Here is a 22699-nt window from a genome sequence, read left to right on the forward strand (position 1 = left end):
TTAATGTCCATGTACAATTTTAACTTTACATCTGAATAAACACACTAGATGTTGATTTCCCAGTGAGTAATATTGTCAGTGTCTGCGAAGTATAATTTTAACAAATGACTTTAAAAAAAATAAATAAACTCCACATCTACAAAGTTGTACCATGAAATGTTTTGTTTTTGTTTGTAAATCATTGTTGTCTCAACAAAAACCCCAAATATTTTGTTTACCCATGTCAGTATTGACAATGATGATAGCACTGATTCATAATTATAAAAGTAGTCATGGTGGATGTTATTGCTCAAGCGTTAGTTGTAACTGTATTAATGATAATATGATAATTGTTATTAGCAGTGTTATTATTGTTACAGCAACAGTAGCAGGAATCGTAGTACATGTATGATATCATTCCAAACACCTATGCCATTTTCATAACTGTCACAATCACAGTGATAAATACTGACGCCATTTATGTTGCCTGACCAAAATGTTCGCCAAGTCATACTCTTTACTCATGAATTGAACATCATGCATCTCATGAACCATTTCAGAAGCAAATGAATTGTGCGAGGAGACATTGCTGTCGAAGTACAAAATGGTCTTTTATTCAGAACAATAACGAACCACATTGAGAGTAAATGTTTGACATAATTCTAAAAAAGCTGCATAAATAAATAATTTATAGTGGATCTTCCCATCTCCACTAAAACAAAATATTTACAGTCACAAGTTCACTGTGTCATCAGGTGAGAAGCAGAAGGTCACTAACTCGGCAGATACTTTGGACGGAGTTACGGCTCTTCTGGTTTTCACCTGCCAGTTACTTGGTATATTTCAATAGCCACTACAGATAAGACATAAGGTGTGCACTTTTATCATACATATGTACATTGGTTTTTCAATAACCAAATTGCAAGGGATGATAGAAAGAGGTGTTAAACTAATTGTTTCTCAAATATCTTTCCTCATTTTTTTTTAATGAATTAAATGCAGGACTTACAGATATGGATGTGGTTGTTTTGTTTGATTGGGATGTAAAATAATGCACATAAATTTATGTAATATGAAAGAAATGCATTACCTGTATTTACATCCACTTATTTTATCAAATACTATGGTAGAGTTTGTTGGAATTAGGTAATTTTGATATCAAAAATGGAAAAGAACCAGGTAGCGGAAAACATTTGACTACTCATCTAGAAATCCAAAGCAGCCTCGACAGTGAAATAGCCCATCCAAGGGAAGATCTCTGTGGACACTGTGTTTTCTCATTGTCATTTTTGATATTATAATCATTTTGATATTATTTTCCTTTTAGATGTGTTCAACTGTTAGACATAGAGCGTGAATTGATTCTTTGCCATTGGTGCTTCAATGAGCATAGATATTGTGTACATCTTCCAAGATGCTGCTGCCTGGTTTGAAGCTTACTATTTCAGTAGTATACATGCGTATGAATACAACAGTACAAACACACACATGCGACACCCATCTTAATTTGGTCCACCATTCCTTTTCAACCCAGTAGGATTAAAGCATTACTCTGATAAGTAACAAACACGTCAAGATATATTCATACACTTTTTCCTCCAGAAATGACCATCAGGCAAACACGATGTTGGAAATCCAGTTCTTTTTGTTGGACAAGAAGCTGAAAAATTCATTGCTATCATACAAAGGCACAAACCATCTCCTGAGATAAGACAAGAGAATCATGGTAAAAAAAAAAAATGAACAAAAATTGTCAAATCAAAATGATTTCTTGTCAAACAAATTGCCTAATCCAGCCAACACAAGACCAGTCGATGTTTGCTCAGAGGGTAATAAATCCACCCCTCTTGAGTACAATTGCATACCTCTCCTTAATACAGATTGCCGCCGCGGTAATCGATATGATAGGCAGACATTTGTATAACCCTGTCATGGTAAAACTTTGTTTTTTGAGGTGCAATATTTATTAACAAAACAAAATTCAAACAAAAATATGTGTAGAAAATATTAAAAAACAATGACAACACAAATTTCAATTCTTCAAAATATTCAGAACACACCAGAGATGCACCAGAGTTTAACAGCCTCATTGTCATCATTAGGAGCTACAAGATGGCAAAAAAGGTAAATATCAAATTTAACCATTTTTGTAATGATATTCACCACTCATGGAAGTCACAAGTGAGGGAAAAATATAAGCCCTTAAATGCTGTACAAGTTCCGTTCAGCAAGAAAAAACGAATTTTCATGAAGTATACTTGGTATTCTTTTTGCAGGATTTAACAGGTACGAAAGATAAATGTGTTTGTGATAATTACTTTACCAGTATCATATTTCGATTTACAAATATGTGATGAGTTCATGTGAATGGCTGACAAGTTTGTGTGTGAAATGTAAACAGACTTTGATAAAAGGTTAATTTTCCCCCATTCAATACAGGGCGTGTGGTACATCCAAAAACCCAGATGACATATCAAAATGTTTTGAAAAGATGAAAATAGGCCAAATGCAATTGCCTATTGTCATATACAACGTGCAAGAGGATGGAAGACACCGCTGATTTTCTTAGTTGATGGGACTAAGCAATAACGCTTCTCATGTTAAAGTTTTTCCTTGGGGCTTTTGCATGATATGATGTATGTCCTGTGGCTATGCGATGAAGTTAACAGTCAAGTTCGTTGCACTTGTCCTTGCACTAGTGTATTTGAGGTTGCTGATTTGGCGGACAGCCCAAAATGTCGATCCCGAAATTCCTCTTGCCGACGTAAGGTACGTAGTTTCTTTCATTGGCTTCAAAGTAGTCGGGTCCATCAATGAGGAATTTCCTGCCTGCAATAGTGGAGAGAGGGACAAGGAAAACAATAAATGAACTTGTGTTTTGAAATGGATGTTGTTGGATGCCGAAGACAATATGTGCATATTGTCTGTACAAGTCAATATGCATCTCTACCAAAATTACCACACCATAAAGAAGAAAAGAACTAGTTTTCCTGTGTTTCAGTGCTCAAACAGGTTAACACATGAATACACGGTATATAAAGGCAATGATGATGCAAAGAAAGCCTCAAGTTTTATTTAGGGAAATTAGATAATGGTGAATGCAACTTTTTTAAGAATGTAATTACTAAATAATAATCTGGATTGTAATTTTCCCACTTGCAAACTTCCAATACAAATTTACTTTATCTTATCAAATATAATCAACTGTTATAATCATTCTGGAGTATCCACTATTTCCAGGATTAATATAATTATATTAGCCATTTTAGTACTATACGGAATGCTTTCAATTGGAAATTTTCTTTATGAACAAATATGTAATATCACAAAAGTCTTTTTACCACTGCCAGCTCATAGATGCTAACATAAGGTATGAGAAAGTTTCTGAAAGTGTATGAGCAAATTTCTCTGTTTCTGTGGCTCTTTTTTTCTTCGCTGCTCCTTACCATAAAATGAGAATGCAGCCTCAATGTTCGCTGATGGATGGAGTCCGCGAAACACTTTCTGGGTCGACAACCTGTCGGCCTGTCCAGACAACTCGTCGTACAACCACACTTTACTTCCTTTGAACAGGTAGGTCTTGCCGCTGGCACGATCGTAGAGGGCAGCATTGACCCGCGAAGGGAAGTTGGTGTTTGCGTCACCTGTGCGGACGGGTCCTTCAATCAGCGTGGTGCCGTCATATACCCACTTCTTCCGGGCTGTTAAAGGAAATTGATCTGTTGTTATTACATGTATTTACCCTCACTCCAATATACAGTGCGTTTTATTGTTTTTTTGTTTGTTTGTTTTTTTCCAAAGAGGAAGAATGAAATACTTATTTTGCACAGTACGTTTGTACAAACAGTTTGTACAGCACAGTACGTTTGTACAAACGACCAACTGCTGCAGCAGTTGGTCGTAATAACGGTCGTAATAACATAATGGTTACATGTAACCATTATGTAAAAATAATAATACCTAATGCAATGAGATTATTCTGCATCAGTAATTTCATTCAAAGTTTTCCAAAATCTGTGGCAGGGCACTCTTGGTAGATGACTTCTTGAGACTTCGTAGATAACGTGAGGGAGATATTGTTGCTCATTTGTGATTTCGTCGCATGCAATTTAATTTGTTCCTGCAAGAGGGTATAGTTGTTGTTGTTTTCAATGTCTTCCTAAGACAATGTTCAGTAATATAATCATCGTCCATATGGTGTGATGCATTGTGATTCGTCTGGGTCTCTACGCGGTAACTGGAATATAAAGGAAGAATGTCTAAATGAAGAACTTCAAAGAATCATAGCAACTGGATTCTCATCATGAATTCAAAGATAACAGGGCTGGTATCATCAATGCGTACCTTTGATAAAGACAATACGACCGTCCTGTCGTTCATACACCGTCTTGATGCCCCTTTTTAGCCCCTGGAAGAAGTAAAGGACCGAGATGCCGTTGTCTATATCGACGGGAACCAGCGGCAAGGTACCATCGGGAGACCCGTTCGAGTTGTAGCGCGGCCTAAACCTCCACAGACGCTCGTTCTTCGTGTGGAAGAAAGAGAAACATTTAAATGGTTAAAATTTTGTTCTACAGCCTTGCAATAGCATTGTTGTAAAACTTGAAAACCTATTAAGTTTTCAATACATTGTCTCATTAAAATTTGAAAGTAAATATTCAAGTCTTATTGAAAATATCGAAGCCAAGAGTAGCAGTAGTACACGTATTAGAAACAGACGCAGTTTGTTGTAGCAGTAATAGTGTTGTTCTTATGAGAGACAAACAAACCTGGATATATTGTATGAACTACACCATGGGGATTACACGACTTATTCTATAAAGAAGCAATGTACATGTACCTTAAACACCATCACTGTTCCCCTGATGTCGGCTACGGCGTCGATTGTCGTGTTGCAGTACGGAGGGACGATGACAGGCGGAATCGTGGGCGTCGTCGTGGGAGCGACAGTGGTGGTCTCCAGGTCGGCAAATGGGTGCTTTCCTGTGATGAAAATAGTAATGATAATCAATCTCCATCATCATTACCACCATCATCGTCATCATCGTTATTAAAAAATCAAAATCAGATTGGTTGTATAATAATGACAATTATAATGATAATAACAAGTGTGTCATGTACTGTATCGTGTCTGTCACACATAATACCTTTGGCGAACAATAAAGAGTTTCCTAACTTTGCTTCATCTAGGAGAGCTAATTATAAATATACAATAGCTCATGTAGTTACTGGGTAGGAGTAACTGCCTTGTTTGATGATGCCCTGTACTTGCCTTTGCGTTTGTTTGTTGTTGTTGTTGTTGTTGTTTTGTTTTGTTTTTGTTGTTGTTGTTTTGGGGTTGTTGTTTTTTTTCGTTGTTGTTGTTGTTGTTTTTTTTTCACAGAAGTTACTCAAGAAAACGTAAGCCCGGGCTTACTTTTGTCGACAGGCCTGACACACTTTGGGGGCAGTGACGAACTTTGGCTCAGAGTGAAATGTCCTCTACCTAGTCTTCAAGAACACGACTAATGTGTCTTTTTCATCGGAAATCACTAAATTGATTTGATGCCTGAGCAGGTGGGTATACAGCAAACTCTTGTAAGTATCACCACATGTAGTGATAATGCGAACTTTTTGTTGACAGATAAACCCATTGCATCTATATAATCAGCCCAAAAGTCAATCCGAGTAATAAAGTAGCCCCATGGTGAATTAGTATAGGTTTTCCTCTTTCTTTTCACTTTATCCCATAAGTTATAATGCTATAGATTGAATTCATGAACTTTGTTTTCTCCTCAAACATAAGCCATATAAACATTCTCATTATGAAATTATTGTCTGCATTCTTATACACGCACAAAATATGAAAGCTAAAACATTAAAAAAATGGCGAGTATAATATATCATGTGACAGATTTTTCACCTCCACCCCCCCCCCCCCAAAAAAAAAAAAACGCCGTGTAGAGCTGCCTCAAATAATTGTGCACTCTTCCTCACCGCCCGTCATACTCTCGTATATTGGAAAAAATCGGATAGAGAATAATTTCCCATGAGCGTAACAGTCTCTGAGGGACAGAGTCAATAAAATTGTCAATTAAATCCTGTCCGTTACGTCAAATTGTGTGTATGTATGGTGACAGATGAGGACGACATACGCGTGCCCCGCTTTTTTTTTCCATAGCACCCATGGTCACTATCTAGGAAAAGGACATAGGATCTTATGTAAGAGACAGAGAGGGGAGGGAGACACGGAGGACGAAGAAAGAGGAGTGCGCATGCGCTCAACGACCGAAACATCCGTGAACGTGACGTTGGGAATGCGCGCGCATCACCGTGAGCACGTGACGCTATGACCCACTGACGACTGACTTACCGTATATGACCTGGATGCCGAGCCTGTCGTCGAGAGGAAGCTTGAAGTTGGGAATGTAACCTTTGTCCCAGGGCCACATGAGAGAGGACCTGTCTTTGGAGTGGTCAAGACCGAGTGCGTGCCCGATCTCGTGGGCGGCGGTGTAGAAGAAATTCACGCCTGATGGGGGAAAAAATAATTAAAGTACAAGTGATAGTCCCATAGTCTAAAGGTAATCATGGTCCCGTCTAACCATTAAAAAATAATGTATCACACTTTCTAGCGGAAAAGGAAGTTTAAATCTAATACAGGCTTGCTGATAAGGACAGTGTTATCACTTTTAAGACACTGAAATTGTTGTATGTTATACTGGGAATTTTTGCTGTGTGTATACTCTGTTTGAACACATCAAACATAATTTAGGAACTTTGATAAACTGTAATTACGAGATCTCCCGATGCAAAGGAAATGATGTAAGAATATCAAGTATACCAAGATGGACTTCAGGCGATATGAAGACACGGTCATGATAACACGCACGAATCTCTGTCATCCTCGAAGTCAATCTCGTGTAGACACACTTAGCCTTCCTTCCTTCCTCGGAAAGCGAGGGAGAAATTCACAGATAGAAAGAAGGAGACTGAGTGGAGAAGGGGGTTCACATTGAACTGTCCGAAGAAATGCCTTGAGCCCATTTTCGACAGGCTTGGCGACTATAGTGACCCACATTGCCTTCCAAGAAAGCACTTGACGATTTACAAAGGCCGCCTTGGTCTCACACACTATATCATAGCAGCGGACACCGTCTTTCTTTAACACACTCCCGATTCCAGAAAAAAAAAGAAAAAAAAAAAAGGTGAACTTGAGTAAAGTTTCGGGAAACGGTATGAAAAAGCAACAACACGAGTTAACTTCGATTGAAAAAAAAAGAGAGAAAAGAAATAAAACGTCTGCATGATTGATACACTCCTATCATTATATTTCCACGAAAACCCTGGACAATCGTTATGTCGCCTTAAAAGCCTATTGCACTTTGGGGATGATGACTGGCAATCAAGGGAACGAAAAAACAAAATCACAAAAATGTTGAAGTTGGCATTGTACGCTGAACGGGGTCATCAGCAAGTTTAGAGATTTTCGTCAAATTTCTTTGGCTGCAAGTCTAAAACATAATATGAAAACATATGTCTTTAGCCATGCAGTCATAACCTATATAATTTTTCAAGACGGTGAAAGAAAATACAGACGTTGGGCCCTGTTGCATAAAAGTTTAGATCAAACATAAGTCACTAAAATCAAACATAAGTCCCTAATACTCAGTTCTGATTGGCTGATAACGGACTTATGTTTGATTTCTGACTTATGTTTGATTTCATCTTTTTATATCACAGGGCCCTGCAGTCGTGTAACGATACCATATAATGGTTTCGCGGCAAGCCTTCGAATTTACCTGCTCTCATCTTATGCGTGTAGTTTTCGTCGTCGTCGAAGTGGACGTCGCCGTTCGTCAGCCCCCATCCGCTGTTGGGTGTGAAGGCGTGTGCGAGGGTTCCGCCCTCACCGTCGAAGGCCGGATCGCCATATACTTCCGTGTGACGTCGGCTTCCGAACAGCAACTCGATATCGGCGCGGCCTTCAAAGATTTCCACGAATCTGAGAAAAAAAAATAACAACAAAACACCTGAATACAATTGTTGAAGTTTCAGGCCATTAACTTTCGGGAGATACTCCAAATTACAAGACACCCCAGAAAAAAAAAAATTCAAAATATGCTGATCCTGATCTGAAATTATGACTCATGAAAATAAGCAAATGTATTACATGCAATTCAAATAGATCAATAACAATAGTGAGTATGGCGCTACCACCAACTGAGGAAGGTTGGTATATCCCTACACCAGTCATGCATGCAAAGAAATCGTTGATATAGGTATACACTTCCTTTTCTCACTTCGAATCAGTTAATAAGCAACTGTAAAGAATAACTTTGTTTGGTAAATAGAGTACCAGGTATGCGTAACTTTTTGAATAGTTAAAGCCCGTTCGATCGCAGCAATTTTATTTGCTAGTCTCAGTGCCAGTCTCCGGCGATTTTACATCAGGTGAACTCTAATCCGGCCCATTCTGTTACGACATCAAAGTGCGACTGTCTTCCAACACTTCCCATCACGTGCCTTCCGGTTCATTTCCTATTGTATAATCAGCAATCACTTGATAAAGTCTCCCATTCTTCATCTTTTTTTTTTTTCTTCCTGGGTAATCGCTCGATTATCGCTACTCTACAGTATAATAGCCGACAATTTTGTATTTACACTTGAACCGTATAATGAGTCACGCGCGCGGAAATGTCTCGTAATAGTCTGCCTAATCTACCGACACGTCACGTGACACCGTGCCTATATTCATGAGGATAATTTGTATTGTTAGAATTCAGAGAAAGGTGATGCAAAATACGTCAAAGGAGATAAAAAGGAGAGATGCCCACAAGTGAACTGATATTGGCACGATCCTTCGCACTTTGTAAGTTTGAATCTTGATTCGGGACATTAATTTTATAACGAATGACCTTTCGTTAAACTCCTTTCTTAGTAAGAGTGAATCATATCCCGTTTTGTGCTTTGTATTCGAGTCAATGCACCTCAAGAAAAACAATGGATAGCGAGATCGAATTTTCTCAAACTAATATGATTTAAGGCGTACTACTTTGAGTAGAATAGATACGTTTTCTTCTTTTTCGTTGTACTTTTCATTACACTTTTCCCCTCGTAAATTAATGAGTCACATGTTTAGTAAGTCAATGCAAAAATTCCAAGATGCGTTGTACAAATCATGCTGATAATTATGTTGTATAGAGGGATTGGATTAAGTCGCACTTTCCTAATGCAACCAACAGAGTTTGAACTTTCAAGGATGAAAATCCAGGCTTCAGAAAGCAATGGCCAAATAGACAAGCATGACCGGAGAAAGGTCAATTGGATCGCGATATCACACGGGAGATGCGATTTCTTGGAAGAAACTAGGGCAAAAAATAAAACAAAACAAAACAAAATGTATGGGACAACAACAATAAACCCGGTTGTGTCATTGAGTAACCTTTGATCATAACATCTGCACTTTCATCAGGAGATGATCATACCACGAGTCACAGCTAATGCACTTTCATAGAATTGAACACAGTATCAGGATTTGCAAACGTAGATTTTACATGTACTTCTCATTCAGTATTAGATAATATTGACAGAACACATGCGCATTTGAAAATATTTGTTCGATATTTTCATACGGCATGGCATGGGAGACACAAATACAATGAATTAACAAACAAACAAACAAACAAACAAACAAACAAACGTGACAAGTCGCTTGATCCGATCAGACTTTTATACCAAGAAGTGGGTATTCCTCACCATGATAATCAACTTTAATAAAATAATATTATAATGGAGTCGAGATGTGCGGGATTGTGAGCGACTTGTCTTCATGTTTTATCTTCGTAAGAAATTCTGCCCGCATCTGTTGTAATATTTCATCAGGTACTTTTTTTCTTTTGCTGACACAGATACCCGTTTCGACTAAAGGGTGGTGGTTTTGGGTCAGAGACACATTTTCATCGTACGTGCTGCCCGTTTGGCTGTTGTAAGATTTCAGTCCATAGAAGAGCACGATTCGGACCCTCGTAATCCGTTTGTACAATGAAATTCAAGAGAAATTAGGTCAACTACACTCAGCCAGCTTTAAATGTAGGAGTAGATAAAGATTGCCAGAGGGATATAACTCTGTCATATGGGGGGACATTTGGGGAAACGAGTATTTGGAAACAAAAAAGGGGTGTTGTTTCATTCATATCTTATAGGCCCTATCCTATTTTGATTAACGATATAATTTTGGACCTTGGTTTTTATTGCTTTGTTTTAATATCTATGTGAACTCTTTGGAAGGTGTTTTATCTTTAAACTAGATTCATTCAGGTTTTCATTACACTCAAACTGAAATTTCATATTTTCAGATATTCTGTTACTCGGCGAATACGTATTGTCTGTGGCCATACTATATTTGAGACAAAAACGTGATCAGTGACATTAAAGTGCATGAAACAAATAGAGACCTGCTCATCACCTAGATCACCAGTGATCACACAGAGTTGACACACTTTTCTTGCTCTCTAATACTTTTAAAGTTCATAGCGTTTTTAAGTTAGCATCAGATTTATTTATTTATTTTTTTTTTTTGGGGGGGTCAAACTTTAATTAATTTACTTCTCTGATTTTTCCGTTTTCATAACAATGCAATATAATATCATGAAGGGGTAATGTTATTTCACTGTTTGTTTGTTTGTTTGTTTGTTTGTTTGTTTGTGATCACTTTGCTCATTTTCGTAGTTTACGAAGTGCCTGCAATCAGTTTGATTGACGTGATACAAATTCTTGAATCGGGAGCTGAATCCTTACAAGTGGCAAGCGAATGCAGCGTCTTGGTTCACAGCTAATGACATAAAAGACTTAAATGACCTTATGAGAAATAATAGCCCACGCACACATGACACAGCCCATCAAAGCACTACGCTGTCCTCGAAGAGATAATCTCCTTTCGCTTTATACCATTCTCTTCGGAGCTGCGTGTTTGTTGTCACGGGTAGAACTGTATCAGCTCGGCTTCCGAACGCTGATCATGCGTGCCATCCTTGCATATTTAGGCGATTGTCTACCTGTTACATCACACTAAAACATTTTCACTCTGACTGAGAGCACTGATCCAAACAGATTAATACAGATTCGCTGATGAATAAATGTCTTATTGCTTCCTATGCCACAGCAACGATTATTTATTGTTTTACAAAATATGGCACATGTTGTGCAAACAGGGCTTTCTTGTTTTTGTTCTTCTTCTTCTTCTTTTTCTTCTTCTTCTTGATTTCTTCTTCTTCTTCTTCTTCTTCTTGCTGTTGTTGTTGTTGTTATTGTTCTTGATGTTGTTTTTGTTGTCGCTTTTATAAGAGTTGAATTAAATGCATCCACCAATCTCAGACAGGGTCAGAAGTTTGTTTGTTTGTTTGTTTGTTTGTTTGTTTGTTTGTTTGTTTTTTAATACCAACTCAACGAAGAAGCCAAACATTATAATCAAAACAAAACTCATCCATTATCTTGGACTCTATTCAACATCGGGCATTACCTGGGCCAGAAGAGTGTATGTGTCGGTCAGACCATAGAATAAGTATTTAGCTCCGTCCACTCATAAACACAAAGGGACTCTGCTACCCCTGACTCATCAATCTATGGCATAAATGTCAAAGCTTTTGTAAATTCAGGGATTTGAAATCTAAAAGCTTTCCATAGGCTTTTAGGACTTTGAAAAAGAAGGGAACACATAAATATAAGAAATATTATCAAACTGGTATTATCATGGTTTGTTGACCCCTTGATCTGACCTGGACTACTGGGCTATTCTCTGGTTATACACAAGATTACGTTTAAATGCTTTATATTTGACTCTAAATGGAGTTCAAGTAAGTTGGTCAGTTTAAAAGGGTAATTTTGGGTTTAGTCTATTTGGGGCAAAATCGGATGATACGGCCATCCGACCATAAACAGAAAATAAAATTCTATTAGGTGGTGTCAAAAGAGCGATATTGAATGCACGACAGCCGTGGTGAGGGAAAAACGCGGTTAGTGTTTTGTTGGACAGGAAAACACATCAGGTATACGAGTATACTGTATGTCAATTGCGCATATAAAAGGAACAGTATCAAAATTGCATGAAAATCTGACAAGGTTGTTCTACAATCATATCAGTACACCGTGATAAATAATATTAACCTATTCTGTTTTCACTGTCTCTTCTTGAAAAGCTTTGTTGATCTTATACATTGTACTATAATATTGTACTCTAATACCATGATTGCTGTTTACTTTCCATCTACTAACCTAACCCTATTATAAATAGCGCGGTAAAGCAAGCTGCACATGGGGGTGATACTATACTTGCCCCCACTATCCATGCCCACCCCCCCCCCCCCCCGCCTTAACTCCTCCAAAGTGATCCAATCGATACAGCAGAACGTAAACCAGTTATCCTGTCATCATATTCCACCTCGCGGCAAATCAGTGAGCGCTGTTGCCTTGAAGTTCGCAACCTGCAAAACTTTTAAACAACTTATCTGACGCATTTTTTTTTTTTTTTGAGACCGCGACCTCTACAGTCCTGTGATGGTGAGAGGGAGGCTAGACTATCATCGATCGGTGAAAGTCGCGAATCTTTTGTTTTTTTCATCAGTGTGTAAGTGGCGATACACAATATTGAAACAATATGGCTTTGGCGATTTTTACGCTCAGCGTGACATGGTGAGATCGTCTCTATTGTCTAAACTTTTCTTCTTCTTTTTTTTTTATGTGAGTGGTAGTTCCACCGCCACAAAGGTCATTGCCCACTAGTCTTATTCCATGCGCCAGGATCGATTATCCTGAAATAGTGATTATAATCGTAATGAAAAACTTTTTTTAATATTACAAATTTAGCTTTCCGTCTGAGAGTGGTGCCAAATAAAAAATAACAACAACAATGGGAGGGAGAGGGAGGAAAAGGGTTGGGTTGGAGAAAATAACGACAGCGGGGAGAAAATCGATATCTAAGTTTTCTTTCTTTCTTTTTTTTTGTCTCGATCAAGACTAATGCAGCAAGAGACTTCTGACCATAATTCCATATTGCTCAACCTATTAATAGCTTGTACCAGGAAAGCCAAGCGGGACAGTAAAATCACAACTTGCTTTGAATCCCGCACAATGTAGTGTCAAAATCATACAACCAAGAAGGGGGGGGGGGGGTCTATAGTAAATGGTACAGAATCTGATGATTATATCCGTAATGATACCTCAAACTGAATTGGGATGACCTTACGATGTCACCGGAGGAGACCAAAATATAAGTCGATTAACGGGGGTGGGTGGGAGAAGCTTGCTCTACTAATTCAAATTGGAATAGAACTCCCCATTCGACGTTTATGTTGTTTGCCGAAATGGTTGAGTCATAATTGGTTTGAAACATCTAGGGATCAAGACTACTGAATGGCGAGTCATTCAGTGTTCAAATAAGAAAGCAATTTAATTTTCTGCGTCACAGCAGTCATATTGCCACAGACGATTTGCATACAAACGTTACGCCCCGTACATCAGCAGAAAAAAGTCCCTTCAAAGTAATGATAATACAGTGTAGTGTAAAACGAAAGAGAAAACGGCAGGATTTTCTCTCCCTTAAGATTAATTTTGACAATTACTCCACTCACTACGGTGATAAACAAGCCGCTGGCATCTCTTATGATAAAGATTTTCTGTACAGGTCTATATGAATTCGGTCATCCATCTTTTTTATAACATTGTATGCAAATAGGCCTTTGGCCCTTTTCATACCTGAACAGAAGTAATAAAGGGGATGTTTCTGCTACTAATGAAAAGGTTGCAATTCGATTTTTTTAATATAACACTGTCACAAATATATGATTTAGTAATAGATGATGTCCAATATGTCCTATAGTCTTATGATGATAATTACGTCCAAACCCGATAAGCACAACTTCTAGTATTTGTTGCACTTGCAGTGTTTTTTTTTTCTTATTATTATGATTATCAAAAGAACTGGCACTAGCAAGGAGAATGAAAGAAAATAATTTTGCTGAAAGCAACACAACTCATCTATAATTGGAAGTATTCTATAAAAAAAAGACAAACAATTACAAGCTTTTAGGTCATGAAGCGTTTCTGGAGAAACAGGCAAAATAATGACGTTCATCTTGATCGTACTCCACGAAAAAGTTCGCTCAACTTTACATCCCTTCTTGTTCGAGTACGCATTTAAAGATTGAAATAACATGTCGAGAGAATGACTGTCCGAGTTTTTTCCCCAACTCCACTACAAAAAACCGCAACGCCACAAACCCTCAACCCATGCGCAAAACGAAATCACACAAAGGCACTACAATGGACAATGGCATGGACTTGGAAACTGGCGAAGACAACAGTCATCTTTTACTTCTGTTATGTTTGTATGTATTGCCTACACGTGTCTTTATGTGTGTATGCGTGTGCTTTTGACGTTATCTCTTGTCATTCCTTTGACATTAAGTCAGCGGGCTATTTTCGTTCCCCATTCAGAGACGAGAAACTTGTTTTTCTACTTTGCTCATTACCGAGACACAATGAGAGATGATAAGCAGCAACAGGAGCACTTAAAAGTGTACAAAGCATGCTAAGTACCATAATACAGAATTTTGTTTTCAACCTGTCTTTGTGTTCTAAATTGCCCCAATCCCAAACCATTTACGATATAGAAGTGTATCTGACTAATAGCTTGTTCTTTGTGGTGCTGAACCTTTAATGGACTGTGACAGGTCCTTTTAAAGAAAATAAATCAATGCAGGTTGTTGTTTAATTCTTTTTTTTTCCAGTGAGTACATCTGATATTACCTTTTAGTTTACACTAAGTCTTTTGTTGAGATATTTTTCAGTGTAATTGAACGGATAGTTACAGGGATGGAAATATATCGTATGGAGGGTTCTCATTTTCATGAATAGGTTAGAATTATTGAATAGGTTATTGTCCATGTTCCCTGCCCCCTTTTACTAATTTCTAGTTTTCAAGGAAAGCAGAAAAGAGGCAGTTTTCATTTACCTCCATCATTTTTTTTTTTTTTTTTGCTTTCTTAGTAGTGGGGATGATAAAAAAAAAAGAAGAGTCGACCAAATAATGTAAAATGACTAAATTATCACCAGCTTGAGTTGATTGTTCTCATCTGCGTTATTGTGTGTATCCTCAACTGCAAATGGGACGCAAACTAAATGCCGATTAATGTCATCAATGTTTCTTTTCCCACCATAATTGCTGTCACGCGACCTCTTGAAATCATGCGCCCACATCTTTTATTGTTAGTGCAAAGGCTTCGCTCATCTTTTCTACGTTTAGTTCCACCATCTTAATCACTTAATAACCTCCGAGGGTAAGGAATAATAGAATATCCATAATCATAGTGTGTCCAAGATGGTGGGCAATTATATGCTGGCATTGTTTGTTTGTTTGTTTGTTAGTTTTGACCTGATTATTCGATGTCTTTGTTATCTCGAAGACAAGAGCTGAGAGAAGCGCGTAAAGACTTCAGGATCTTGAACCAACAGGCCAAACTGTGAATCAAGATCATGAAATAAATGAAGCGACATAAAAGCCATGGATGCTTGCTCCTCTGGTGCTAAATGAAAATCCGTCATCAGGGTTGCCCATGAGTGAGAGTTACCTATAGACTGGGGCTTCCTGATCTACATTCTTTAGAGGAACACATGACGCATCACATTAAACAATGACAAGGAATTTCAGGGTTGCAGTACTGAATTGTCATGAAAAATAAACTAGCAAATATACATGTAGAGACACCTTGGAGTATTCAGTATATGGATAAAACTTTTCAATATGGGATATCTACCTCTGCTTCCTTCCAAAACGATAATACGATCAGATTTGATAGCACACGTTTCTCACCATGCCCCATTATCACTTCATATCTTACCATTTTTAATCGCTTTTACGCTTATATTGTAGCATTCATTGTACCACTCTATTTTCGTTTCATCTGACATGCATATATTTTAATGGATGCTCCTTCTTACGTTTGTTTTTATATACGTATAAAAAATAAATTCATTTTTTCTCTATATATCTATCTACCCATCTATCTATCTGCCTACCTGCCTATCTATCTATCTATCTATCTATCTATCTATCTATCTATCTATCTAAGTTCCGTCATCCTGACCTCTGCGCACTAAAGTTTTGTTTGATTGTGTCTTCAAAGTCACGAAGCTTCTAAATATAAATGTAATCTATTTGTCAGTAAATAATGTTGGAGCTGTTTGCTTTGTCTTTCAATACTTTGTAATTCCTCTACTGTTAATCGTTTATCTCGGGATGACGTCTTGAAGAAAGATTGTTTGCGTTCATCAAGGTGAATTACATTCGGCAATGAGATAAAGTTTGCAAGTAACGGTCGTATTATGAGGTCAGCGTTAATCATTTCTGGAATTCGCCCCACCACGCACGTTGAGTCATTAAAGAAAATGTCTGTTTGGTTACTGAGCTCCGTCGTGCATTCCTTGATGGCTACTCATGTTTTGAAGGGGGGGGGGGGGAGAAATCGATTTTTGAGTCGACTGGTCATCGCTTGCCCATTCGCAGAATCCAAACAGTGGTCCCTGGTCAGATGGACGAAATTTGCTGACCTGAGAACAATGGCAGCCACTCGAAACATTCAAAACAATGTACGTTGTTTGTTGGAGTATATGTTTCATCGAAAACATTCATGCATATCAACGTTTCGTATAATGACGAGGGCATATATTACTTGATGATTATGTCTTTGGCAGAATAAGCCCGTCGCTCCTTTACAGTGGACCCTGCTTATACACCGGTGGAAAAAAAAAAAAAAAAAAACCAACCAAATAAACACCCGCGAATCTATAGGGGAGTTCACAAACCAAATAAAGGCTTATTAATGGGGTGCAAACAACCCCCCCAAAGAAAAGAAAGAAAGAAAGAAAGAACAACAACAACAGCAACAAACAAACAAACAGTGATTTTCAGACAATGTGACAGTCCATCATCAGAAGTAAGTTGCGTGTTTTCTGGCGCGTAGAAATACATAACTACTTGAGTAATACAATCTTTGTGTGTCCACTGCAATGAGGTATGCGCATATTACGCAGTTGTGCTGACATCACAACAAATAAGAAAATATTTACAGAGCTACTTACAAGAGGGGGGGGGAATACAAGATTCATACTCTTTTGAAGAAAATAATAAAGAGTTTTATGAATAATTCTATAATCCATTCATCTTTTCTTCTCCCCCACAAAAGTATTGCGTCGAATTCCATGTTAATGGAAATTGTGACTGGTGCCATAAAGGACGCAAATGACGTGCGAGCTACAAGTTCTACAACTTTATTTGAATTGTAAGTTCCAGGAGTTTGACGAGCAAACGAACGAACTCGAAACCCAGCCCCATAACAAACAATGTCTGCCACAGCGTAGTAATGTTTTTGTTTGCTTGCTCAACAACTATCGTGTCGTTCTTGGCATTCCATACACGTCAACACAACACTCAATAATTGACAGAGCGATATCTGTTTTTGGGACACTTCAGTTCTGGGTACGTCTATTGTTTAGCTGACAACAACCGAGGAATTCAGTTCAGTGGTTGTAATCTGGATAAGATGTTTCTATTTTGAAGTTCCTGCTGCATTTGTCACTGTAATCTATTCTTTTCAGTTCATAGCTGAAGTGTATATAATAACCTGAAGAATTTGACGTAATAATGCGTCAAATTTGTGCTTTGTTTGTCCTTCCTCTAATGTTTAGAAAAACAAGATGTTATTTTCATTTTCTTCCATGTTTTCATGCAGTGACTTAGTGCAGATATCTGTTGGCCAGTATGGTACGCAAAAAAACTGGGTTTGGAGACTCAGCAAAACTTGAAAACCACTCAACAAACAATATTATATTTTTGAAGCGAATCGTTGTCTGAGAGAGGACATAAACTCAAAATTCAACATTGTACTTCAGTACATCACCGAGTGCTTCACTGAATAGGCCCGCACTAGCGCAGCATTGATTTTTCTGCTGTTTTGTTTTAATACAAAGCGCGCCTCCTATTGTTATTCTTAAGACAATCGTTTCCCCTCTCTAAATTAAAAGGTCTAGATCCCACAGACATCAATGGAACGCAGTTGCTAAAAGGATCACAAGCCTTCCTGCAAATAATCTAGATGCATATCTATTTAAAAAATTCTATTGGTTAATCTATTTTGTAAACAGGCTAGATATTTTGACCTGTACACTGGTGGACGGGGCTATACATGACCTCGGACATTGTTTGGGGACAATGTAGGCATTTTACACGCGTTTAACCTGTCGGTCTAATACCTCTTTGTAACAGACAGTTTGATCCTTTTTCTTTATGTGACCTGGAGCCGCGGGAAAAGAGAAACTCACATAGTACTTAGATACAGTTATGATATTCAGATAAGTTACCTTCTTGAGACAAATTCGCATGGTTATACCAGGGAGGTGCTAGAGAAGGAGAGACAACTACTGCTCTCCTTTGAAGTCATGCGCGGCACCGCCGAGAAGTTATGCGTTCAACTACAGGTGTTAACCATGTGCTTTGACAAAAGAGAGCATCAATAATCGGGACTAGCGCTCTCACATCTAGAAATACTTGCTCCTACTGCAATTCGCTCTCTCTTTCAATGTGATGGCAACAATAAATTTGTGTACCTTGAATTGGAGCAGCGAATAAAAATGCAATGTGAAACTCACAATTTTAACAGCAAATAGTTTAAAAACACGCTGGAACACGCTTTAGCGGAGACTTTATTTGAAAGATCAAAATATCCCTTATTAAAAGATAGAAAATTAACATGCGGAAATGTGCACATTATAGAAAAATATTATGTTTTTAAGAGGGCCTAATTTTCATTTCATTTCGATTTGCTAATTACGAAGAAACTAGAAATACATGTTTATAATATTGAATTCTTTCCTAAACTATTCTAAATCAATTCGAGTATTTCATTTAAAATTTTGCGGTGAAATAAAGCTTGTAATTCAACGAAAGGTGAAATGCGTTCTTCGTCTCCGAACTTCGTCTTGCAACCAGAGCGGTGCCGAGCATGACTTCAAAGCGTAGTGGAATGCTAGACATCCCATTGTAACGCCTTGTACCCAAACATGTGTTTGCATGAATTACGAAGAGTTGCCACTCCATCTCTGTAACACCTCCCTGGTTATACACGAGTACGTGTATAGGCGTCAGAACACAATCTACGACTATTGATGCAATTGAACTATTTCAATTTCATTGACGCAGCAAACCACGGGAAGTCCAACCAGATAATGATGTTATACCATGGTTAAGAGAAGGTCGATAGACTCCAGGTTTGAGTGGAGCCGTAATCAAAATACATGTAGTACAGAGCACTTCAGTCAACACATTCAAAACAACAAGAAATCTGGGGCAAGTTCCGGTATCGATACATGACTCGAACGCTGATAAAGTTTTAAAATGCCCATGTACCCCAGCTGCACAGAGCCTATCACACAGAAATTAACCATCTTTATTTGTGCAGAGGGGCAAGTAAGTTTGATATAACTTTAAGCTCACTTCCAAGGTATGATTTCCAAGGTATGAAATCACGCGGATACGACCACGTAACCACATAACATGGAAAGTTCTGCCTGCACACTCTACGGCAGGTCCACGGGTTCGAGCCCCCTGGCTGCACCGGGTGTTCCTCTTGGCAGGACACTTTATCCCTCTCATTGCCTAGTCCCTCGGAATATGCCCCCCCCCCCCCCCCCGCTGCTCACAGCTCGATTCCTTCTTTACTGACGACTTCCACATCGTACAATGTCTATAAATTAGCTTTTAAAGTGTGTCCTTAAATGGTTAAAGTGGTAAGTGATACTATCACTTAAATCGAAATAATAACTTAGCATTGAACTGTCAGGGTAAGACTTTGAGAATGTTTTTAGAGGGTATAAGACTGTTGATATTCATTTATTTTGAGACTTACACTAGAGGCGTGACGTCACTCCAAAGCGTGAAAGCCTCCCTCAGATCATACCGGACTTGGGCCTGACTGATGTTCGACTTTGGTCCGGGGTAGTTGATGATGCGGTACGTTAGTGTGTTCTTGTTCCACCTGTAGTTGCCGCCGGCGACGCTGTAGCGTCGCTTCCGCGCCGCCGCCCCCGTCGTTTCGCTCGTATCGACCTGCTCCTGGAGATCAGGGTCCGGCATACCGCACCGACGTTGTCCCATTATCTGAACGGTCTCCTCGTCCAGCTCGCCGGTGGGTTCAATGTTGGCGTACACTTGCAGTTTCTGGACGGCGCGAACGAATTTGTCGCTCTCGAACGTCTCCCCCGCCGTCTTGCCCGGCTCAATGTCGTCTTGCCCTAGGTAACCATACCCCGTGAAGAATTTCTGTCGTCGTGCAGGAGGAGAATCAGAACAAAAGGTACTATGAAGTCAAAGATAATTTGACTTTGCTTTTCACTCAGCGATGATAATGTCAAAAGGATCTCACGACAGGCATTTTTATTTCTATATGACCTGATACTAGTAGTATGTAAATTTTTTTCATACTGGTATCCAGGTTTCATACACTAGTTGTTGTTATGCTTGGCAAGCTTCAAACAAGCTTGATAGTTGTCAGGAACAACCTCTTAAAAAATGTTTGTCTAAGAACATATGTTACAAACTGGTTTATTCGAATCAATATCAGTGTGAGCAAGCAAGTTGATTTTTCATAATGTATAACATAATTTTCAATGTAGCAAATGCTTTTGAAACACCTCCTTTGAATAATGCAGATAAAGGGAAAAACATCGAATTGAAGACCTGAGGGAAATCACCCAATCTTAGTTATAATGTGGCTATAAAAATGACCAATTTCTGCTTTTGTGCGGGAAAAGACAAAAGCGACAAGTGTTACAATGATAATGGTAGTTACAGCCTTTGGGAAATATCCTAAAGAATAATAACTTACAGGCGTGGCGATGCTACCACTTCTATAACAACAATAAGCCAAGCAATACACTGCACAGCAGAACCCCTGCACCCAGTCTCAATTTTGCATTTCGTTGCGATGTATAGTGTTCTATTATGGTTCGATATGATAAAGGCTGAATGATACAACCTAGTTTTACTGTCATCCGACACATAATAAAGGCACGTGACTTTCATTTATCCGCAAAGCATTCATGTGCGCATGCACCACAAGAACGTGACGCCAAGCATTTTCCTGTTTGATATGACTTGACTCAATTAAAACTCAGTCCGCTCACAAGTGAGCACAGAAAGGAAATGGTATCGTAGTGATGACAATTAACAAACAAAATGCGAGAATACATTCTGTACCAGTCTGGATTTTATAGCAAAATGTGGCCTGCATGAGAACGAAAGAGACGGAAAATATTATTTTACCCCCATTCTTTGATACAATGAACACACACACACACACACACACACACACACATAACTGTACCTGAATTTTTACGCAAATTGATTGAACTAATCATCAGATTTATATAGCTTGCCTTTTACTTTTAAATAGAATATTTGCATAAGCAGTAATTGCAAGCAGTTTGCTTTTTTGATATCTTTTCGTGAGAGAAACGGAAAAGTGAGAATTAAGAAGTTTCAATTAAAAACAAACAATCCAGAACAAGTGCAACAACACACAAAAACAACAACAATAACAACAACTTACGAACAAACAAACTTACAAAAAAAAAACCAAAGAAATAATATGGACTTACCAAACTTGCAGCCAGTTTGGCTTCTTCCGTTTCTGGAACAGGCGCTCCACTAACGTCTGCCGTCACGAAGAAAATTAGTAACAAAGAGAAAATTAATGGCACAGCTGAACTTCTGTTCCCTGCCATTTTGCAGTTTGTTGTTATCGAGTCAGTAATCCCAACAACAACAAAAAAAAGACGCAACTTTGCTTCCAGATCAAAATGGAAGAAGGATGCAGAAACGGAGATGCTTCGCTGGCTCCTTTCTGCCCGTTGCTGTTTAACTGGTGGTTGTCGTCTGTTCGGAAAGAGATGTCCGTACGATGTTTGTCTCCTGACTGTTGATTACTAAAAATCCCACCGTCCTTGTGTTCACTGTTTCTTGCTGTTAACGTGAGCTGAGCTGCCTCTGTGGCGTGGCGAGATGCTTGCTGTAAACTAACATTTGCTTCTGCTTTCACAACAGCACTTCAACTAGACACACATGTTTTCGTTTGCGAGTTAGCACGCTTCTTACTCCATTTCACATGTGCCGTCGCCTTTTATAAGAACCAAGGAGTGATGTCATCGCGAAATTATGAGCGGTGCGCGGTGGCGGTTTCTGGTGGACTTCATACAAAGGAAACTAAACGTTCGCTCAGGCAGACTCAGGTTCTTGCGTGTGATTCGTGCATATGCTGAGCATGCGCACAAGTCGTATGCGGATCCACCACCCCCCTTGCCGCGCTGATCAAATAATGACCAATTTCTTTGATTCTACGATTAGCGGACCTTTTTCTCTGCACCTGCTAGTCAATCCCAGCACCACACTGGCAATGAGCCATAACTTTCCTTTCCTCCTCCTAAACCCAAAACAATCCCACACGTCACTGACGAGAAATCTTGCGCAAGATGTATACGGAACTCCAGCTGGTTTGGTTGGGGCTTAGGTTTAGATGCATCGCGGGTCATTCGAGTACAGATACACCTATGTTCATCGACACAGGGCTGATAATTTACTAAATTCGGTCTCGTCCAATCATCCAGCTAGCAATGATTACGTCACATCCGGTCA

General features: G+C 38.7%; 1 protein-coding gene across 1 annotated transcript; it reads right to left on the reverse strand.

The window, feature by feature from the left end:
- Nucleotides 1-2674: 2674 nt before the first annotated feature.
- Nucleotides 2675-21792, reverse strand: LOC140232286 (collagenase 3-like). The gene is made up of 8 exons (XM_072312415.1): nt 21667-21792; nt 19917-20329; nt 7761-7963; nt 6332-6490; nt 4820-4962; nt 4324-4504; nt 3426-3680; nt 2675-2808 (listed from the first exon to the last, which is right to left on the reverse strand). Exons 1-8 carry the CDS (start codon nt 21790-21792, stop codon nt 2675-2677), a joined length of 1614 nt encoding a protein of 537 aa, XP_072168516.1.
- Between the last annotated feature and the right edge of the window lie 907 nt (nt 21793-22699).

This window comes from Diadema setosum, chromosome 8 (assembly GCF_964275005.1).
Source record: "Diadema setosum chromosome 8, eeDiaSeto1, whole genome shotgun sequence".
Classification (NCBI taxonomy): domain Eukaryota; kingdom Metazoa; phylum Echinodermata; class Echinoidea; order Diadematoida; family Diadematidae; genus Diadema; species Diadema setosum.

Bases quoted from the DNA above. Each gene is read 5' to 3' on its own strand.
- LOC140232286 (XM_072312415.1), bottom strand. From the start codon at position 21,792: ATGGCAGGGAACAGAAGTTCAGCTGTGCCATTAATTTTCTCTTTGTTA. The intron at 20,330-21,666 runs GTAAGTCCATAT...GCACGACGACAG, and splicing joins CCAAACTGGCTGCAAGTTTG to AAATTCTTCACGGGGTATGG. The intron at 2,809-3,425 runs GTAAGGAGCAGC...CCACTATTGCAG, and splicing joins GGCTGCATTCTCATTTTATG to GCAGGAAATTCCTCATTGAT.